The sequence below is a fragment of the Glossina fuscipes genome, unplaced genomic scaffold (assembly GCF_014805625.2).
Source record: "Glossina fuscipes isolate IAEA_lab_2018 unplaced genomic scaffold, Yale_Gfus_2 92055, whole genome shotgun sequence".
Taxonomy (NCBI): Eukaryota; Metazoa; Arthropoda; class Insecta; order Diptera; family Glossinidae; genus Glossina; species Glossina fuscipes.
The window spans coordinates 1-6840 of record NW_024005058.1 but is presented as its reverse complement, the minus strand read 5'-3'; the positions used below and the strand labels follow the sequence as shown (position 1 = coordinate 6840).

The following is a 6840-nucleotide window of genomic DNA, read 5'->3' as shown; positions in this document are numbered from 1 at the left end:
CTGCTTTAAGAAGGGCTACATGCCAACAAAAATTGATTCCCGTAGTATTGGGTTCAGCTTATAAAAATGTAGGCATACAGAAGTTAATGGACGCGGTTAATGATTATTTGCCCGCGCCAGATGAGAGCAATCGGTTATATGATTGCTTCGAGTAAGTACCATGGCGAAATATGATTTGGAAAGTAAGTAATGAATCATATTTTATAGGAACGATTTTGCAGGAAAAGTTTTGAAAATAATACATGACACGCAGAGAGGAGCTTTGACGCTAGTACGTGTCTTAAGGGGAGAAATGAAGAAAAATGTGCGTACAATTTCTGACAAAGGATTGTTCCGGTGCTAAATGGAGCTTTGACGCTAGTACGTGATACAGATAAATCCCGGGAAAATGCCCAATATTTGCAAAGTTTGAGGCCAAAAACTTTACAAATGCTGCGTAAAGCTTGTCTGGCTGCTTTGGAAAAGGGACCAAAAGTGGGTGGTCAAGCGGTCAATACGTAAATATGTTTGCATAATATTAACATAGGCCGAGGAACGGCAGATTCTTTTTTTATGGCAGTGGCTGGTCAATTCGTACAAAAGGTAACCCATTTATTTTGATGCAGGGATTCAGTTACCGTAGCTTAAAATAATTAATTCTTAAAAAGTTTGAAAAGATTATTCCGACCTATCTGGAAATTTTTTGCAAAAATAATCGGGAATGTTTACTAAACTTACACAATGTTTTTCATTAAGGTGGACATATAGGCCTCAATATATGAATTCCTCAGTGCTTTGAAAAACAATCTCCCGAAAAAAAGTTGTTCCTTATTAAAATTTGTTTTTAAAAGCTACATTTTCCTTACATCTGCCTAACGTGATTGTATTGAATTTTACGGTTTGATTTCGTATATAAAAAAATATTGATTTATATTGGTACGGAGTCCGCACCAAATAGTAGCATTTGATGTAAGAGGCCGGAGCAACACCTTGGTCAACTGCTCAAATGTTGCTCTTAAGTGACGACATTGGGTTAGAAAAGAATAGTTTTGCCATGGGCTCGGTCATCATTAGTAAGTAAGAGCTTAGGAGAAGTATGCTTAAGATCGTGTTTAAAACTTTTTGGGTTTCATTCAGCGCCAATTTTATTATGTATCCGAGCAGATTCCTCCTATGCTCGTTTCCATAGGTGCAGGATCCTCTTCTTTCGAAAAATGGAATATGGGTTAAAACTATTGCCTGCAAACGTGCTCCGATATTTGCAACTGTGTTCGTTATAGATGCTGAACAACGTCTTGTAGACGATATTAAATGTTTTATTAATGTCTTCTGTCAGGAACTCCGGTTTGAGACACTTGCTCGTCAGGATGCCGCTGCCATATTTATTCCTGATCACAATTCGACGGCCCACTTTTTTGCATGCGCTTCTTTTATTAATTGTGAATTCCTGTAGACATGGCTGGCATTTTAGTTTATCTCTGATATATTTTCCTACTGCATACCACGTGAGTACCCGGAAATATTCTCCGTGTTGAGGTGTCCATTTGTCAGTTTCCATGTCCCGATACGCCACGCCATCCAGGCCGAATGGCCGAAACTCTTCTTCGACCTGTGTTCCAATCCGATAGTCTAGTGATTCTATCAGACGGTGGTCGTCAGTCGTCGTATATCCTTGGCTCCATCTTTTGTTAATTAAGCGCTTTGAACAGTTTTTATAGGTGTCATCTATGCCAGTATCCCAATATCTATCCCCTGTTGCGCAATGCGGCCACAAATGCTCTTTTATAAGTTTTTTTTGAATTCATTATGAGATACTACATGTATAACCTCGCCTATTTCGAGTACAGGGGGTTCGAGCAAACGCGTCGTTATGAAATCAGCAGAACTACTAGAAGGTGTGCCTACAAGCAAACGTGCACCGGGTACCAATTTAAAAATTTGCAAAATTGTTTCCACTAGCGTTGCCGTTTTTCCTGTGCCAGTGATTCCGAAAATCACGTATGGCATGTTGTGAACTTCTCCTCGTAGTATATTTGCTACGGCTTTTTTCTGCATAGAGTTCAGTATGCAATTGTGCCATTTACACTGGCAACTGTCTAACAAGAGGTTTTCCTCATCATTTAAGTGTATATCTAATTGTGGCCATTTACACATCTGTACTCGGGAGGGAAACAAGAACTGTTCACCCAAATTTCTAAACACTCGTGAGACAACGTAGTGTTGTTTACGGTAGCCATAACGGGAGAAGTAAAATTCTACATGGTAATCTACACCACCGCTGAAGGTGGGATCGATTTTAAACAGAATGCGATTGAGAAGCACTTTGTGTATCACTCCTTTGTACATCCAACATATCCCAGTTCGATATAGAAGTAAGGTACGCACGTTTTAGTCGTTCGGGTACAACAAAGCTTCCGATACCAGTGGTACGCTGCACGGTGAAGGAAAACATGAGTGATGAGTAGTTATATACATGGGAGAAATTATGTCGTAATAATATATAGAAAACAATGAAAAACACTATAATGAGCCACAGCCTAATATACAAATCCTTTTCAAAACAATGCGTTATAAGGCAAGTGGCCGATAAAATGGTCCGATCCCAAGCATTTCTAAATGGATTCGACCTTGTGTCAAAACCCATTAGTGTACCATATTTCAGAAAGACAAACAGACAAGCTTAAATCGGCATAGTAAAATATAAGTCTATCTCCACTCCTTCCGGGTTTTACATACATATAACCAAACCAATTTCATATACCTTTGCATCGTAAGTGTTTTAGGTTATAAAGAAGGTATCCAAATTATATATATAGATAATATCACGATAATACGACCTTGTGTGTCTGTGCATATACCTCATTATAAATACAAGTAAAAATAGAGATAGAAAATGTATTCCTTACAATATATAATACCGAACAACGTGAAGGTAGTTTTTTGCCATCGCTAGTTGGGCTACCTTTAGACTTACTTCATTCGGGTCCTTGTTAAGGTAACTGGAAATTTTTAAGTGCTAAATCAACAAAATGAGTTGTAAAACTTAACGAAAATCCAAAGCTCACACCTAGAGAGAAAAAGAAATCATTCTTAATGTTATTAAAAATGCAGAAAAAAAACAATAAAATTTATTGTTATTATTTGCTGTAAAGCGTATTTTCATAAGAGAAAGCGTATTTTCATGGAGAAAAATTGCAAACTACAAAGTGCGCTATAAAAAAATCTAAAAGAATATAGGGAAACAAGTTTTCGATGTATATTAAAGAGTAGTGAAAACGATCGCAAAAACTTTATTTTCATTAGCATGTTCCGGATGTAACATACACTCTCCCCATAGGCACTAAACTAATTATAAAAATTGTTTAGAGACTTGCAACAATTGCATCCTTTCAGTAAGCTTAATGTGATTCGACATGACAGTTATATTGGCAATAATGCTTTTTGGTTTTGTGGGGAGGCTTAGTTTGTTTTACAATTGCATGCTTTTTACAACTTTTTAATTTTCATTACTATTTCAATGTGATAAATTACGACTTAACAAGTACTTCTCTAGTAAAGGCAAAATTGACAAAATATGTGGACTACCTTAGTGGGCTATCTTCGCCTCTTCCTGGTCATATTTCTTTATGAGTTCTTCTCTTTTTCCGGCGAGCCTTTTCCACCATCTTCTTAGTAGCGTCAAAATGATAAAGCAATGATCGAAATGATCGAAATAAATAATATGCAAAATATTACTATTGCATATAGCCGAGGGATTAGCTTTTATATAAATTCCAATGAATTAGTTCACATCGATTTAAAATCAGAAAATATCTTCTTTACAAAAATGCCTTCAGCGCATAAATCGCCAATGCCACCAAATGTCCGAGGCAACCGGATATTCGGTGGACGATTCTACATTATTTTTACCAATATTTATAGCTATTGGAGCATTTGTTCCGTTATTGTTTTGTTTGTGTAAACTTTAATTTAAGGAAACGTTAAATTCCTAGTAACAAATTGCTGCGTTCACTACATTTCTTCTGTACTATCTCTTATTTATATTCATATATCGAATTTGTTTTTCCTTTTTTTTTTTCTTTTCTTGCTAGATTAACTGTACATTAAATATTAAACATGCACAAGAGTAGGGAGTTTTTGTTAAGTTTTAAGGCTTTTTTTTTGTTTTTTTTTTCCTTTTTTTCCTTTTAGGAAAACAGAGTAAATAATAATTGTAACACTTTTCTATTCATAGGAATTTAAATTTGTACCATAAACATATGAATTGGTTTTAATTTTTTGTCATTTTGACTATTCTATGAACTAACTTCCTTTTTTTGTTATAAAGCATTACTTTTTTTACAATCGAATGCGAAGTATACCGAAATGTGCGCAGAATTTTTTTTTTCGTTTTGCGTTAAGAATTTATGAGTTAATGACAAATGACATCTAATTGTTACGGTGACTATTAATTTAGTTTATAAATAAACATTGTTCTTTGGCAATTAAGAAATTTAATTTCCTAATTTTTCTTCTAACAAGATCATGTAAGAGTTTTTATTATTAAATTGAAAATATTTATACATTATGCTGTTATTACTTTTTAAATAAATGCTTATAGTATTAAAACCGAAAAAAAAAAACAAAAAATGCTTTTATGTTTAATTTATGCGACTTATGATGGGTACTTTAAAAAATTCTGGTTGCCCAACGCAGACATATCAAATTGCGATCTGCCAAAATATGGCGAGAAAACAAGGAATAATTCAGGGCATGCTTACTAATGAAATGATTCGTATGTTTGATTATTGCAATAATGAATTAGATTTTCGTAACATTGACTATTTGGCTTGCACGGAAATCAGAGCAGCCAACTTAGCTCATTGCTCGCTTTTGAGCGCCGTGATGCAAGGTGATACTTCGCTGTTTAACATTAAACAGGCGCATCAGGTGCTGCTACGGAAATGATAGCAAGCTGCTTATCTGAACATATTTTATTTGTAGAATTGTGTTAAAACCAAAGCTTTGGCTTCCGTTTTGTCTGTGCGTAATGTATCACGTCAAGCTGTCACTGAAGCAATGGAAAGAGTCTTCCATAGATGTTATAATGATTTGGAATCTATTGGGCGTAATTCTCCAGACAAGCATACAGCTTACATGGAAGGACCTATATAGGGTGATAATGTTCATTAAATTTTTGTCTTTTTTGATGAAATAAATCTATTTCTTTTTTAATAATTTTGAAAGAAAAATAATTTTATTTGTTGACCGGCAACGTTTGCCTCGCTATTTCTCGCTTTCTTGTGTCTAACGTGCGTATAATCGTATCTATCCCATAAAAATCTTATGTAGAAAAGACTTGGTACAATAAAGAGTATCAAGAAGAAGACCGGTACAATAAAAAGTATCAAGAAGACCGTTACAATATATTTATTCAAGAAGCGCAGCAATAAAAAGCATCAAGAACACCGATACAACAAAAAGTATCAAGAAGAAGACCGGTACAATATATTTATTCAAGAAGCGCAGCAATAACATTATTATAAATAATTCAATATTAAAATTATGCGAGCGTAAAGCACACATTAGCTGCTTTGGAACGTAGCCAGCCAGTTCGTAGATGGCTGGATATAACAATTATTGTGGATGGCATTTGTGGATATAACAAGTATTGTGGATGGTTGAGAAACGTAAGATTATGCTCATCTAGATGGGTATGAAAGATTTTTGTCGTAATTGAAATTAATTGTTTGATGTCTGTTGTACAGGTTACATTAACCGTTTCATAAGTGGATTACTTCCGTTTTTAAGATTGATTTCCAGTTAATTCCGCAATTATTCTCAATCATAAACAAATACAAACTGATTTTTACAATTATTCTCAATTGTAAACAAATTCAGACGCTTGCTCTCAAGTGTTGCCAAATTACTTTTGAATTACTCTTTTATATTTAATATAGAGTTTAGCGCGTTTTTAAGAGGGTGCTCTTGCTTTCAATAAAAATGTTTGAAAACATATGTCACTCTACAATTCTTAGCGTAGGGTGAATCAATTAAATTAAATTTATATGAAAAGAATAATGATAAGTTTTATGTGGGGAGCTTTGATTCAGGCAAAAGGAAAAACTCTCTTTATTTTTTCGTATGACAATTACCTTAATCCTCTGTGTATTAAAACTTCTTCTCAAGCAGAAGCTTATCTAAAAATCGTTTGTTCCAAATTATCTCGAGAAAGTTGATTTACAATCTACAGTCACTTCATATGCGAAAATATTTTGTAGGACGTCCTTTAGACTTCCGACAAAAATATTATCCTCATCAACTACGAATTGTTACTCTAAAAAATATATCTCAATCCCTTTAGGACTATGAAAGGCTAAGCAAGGCAAACACCATGCTTGAAAAACGTCATTTTAAAAAAGCTGATAAAAGAACGGTTTACTGCAATGAGATGACAAAACAGCTGTTTTTGTAAATTACTGTTTTATAATATTTAACCAAAAAAAAAATAATAAAAATACCTATCAATAAGTTTATATTTCGTTATTTATTAAAAAAACAAGCATACAATGACTCTTTTTCAAAGTATTTTATTAAAAATGTATCCTAATAATATAAAGTACGTCTCACAGCGCTTTTACAGCAGTAAAAATATAAGAAATATAGCAATATTATCACACATAGATGCCGGTATTTTGGTTTATGTTTTAAAAATTATTGTTGACATTGTTAATGAAAATTTTCGAAAAATGTAGGAAAGACTACCACTACAGAACGTATGCTTTTCTATGCTGGGAAAACGAGGTTTTTAGGTGAAGTGCATCGGGGAAATACTGTCACGGATTATTTAACTCAAGAACGTGAACGTGGTATAACGATATG

The 6840-nt window shown here is 34.0% G+C and overlaps 2 protein-coding genes across 2 annotated transcripts; both read left to right on the top strand.

The window, feature by feature from the left end:
• The first annotated feature begins 6 nt into the window (after positions 1-6).
• LOC119644131 (ribosome-releasing factor 2, mitochondrial-like) lies at positions 7-384 on the top strand. Its single transcript, XM_038043660.1, has 2 exons — positions 7-151; positions 208-384. The coding sequence occupies exons 1-2, from the start codon at positions 87-89 to the stop codon at positions 341-343; spliced, it is 201 nt and encodes a 66-aa protein (XP_037899588.1). The 5' UTR covers positions 7-86; the 3' UTR covers positions 344-384.
• A 4254-nt stretch (positions 385-4638) lies between these two features.
• Positions 4639-5151, top strand: LOC119644132 (mitochondrial inner membrane protease ATP23 homolog). Its single transcript, XM_038043662.1, is given in 2 exon segments — positions 4639-4908; positions 4963-5151. Coding segments are annotated over 2 exon segments (459 nt in total).
• Positions 5152-6840: the final 1689 nt, after the last annotated feature.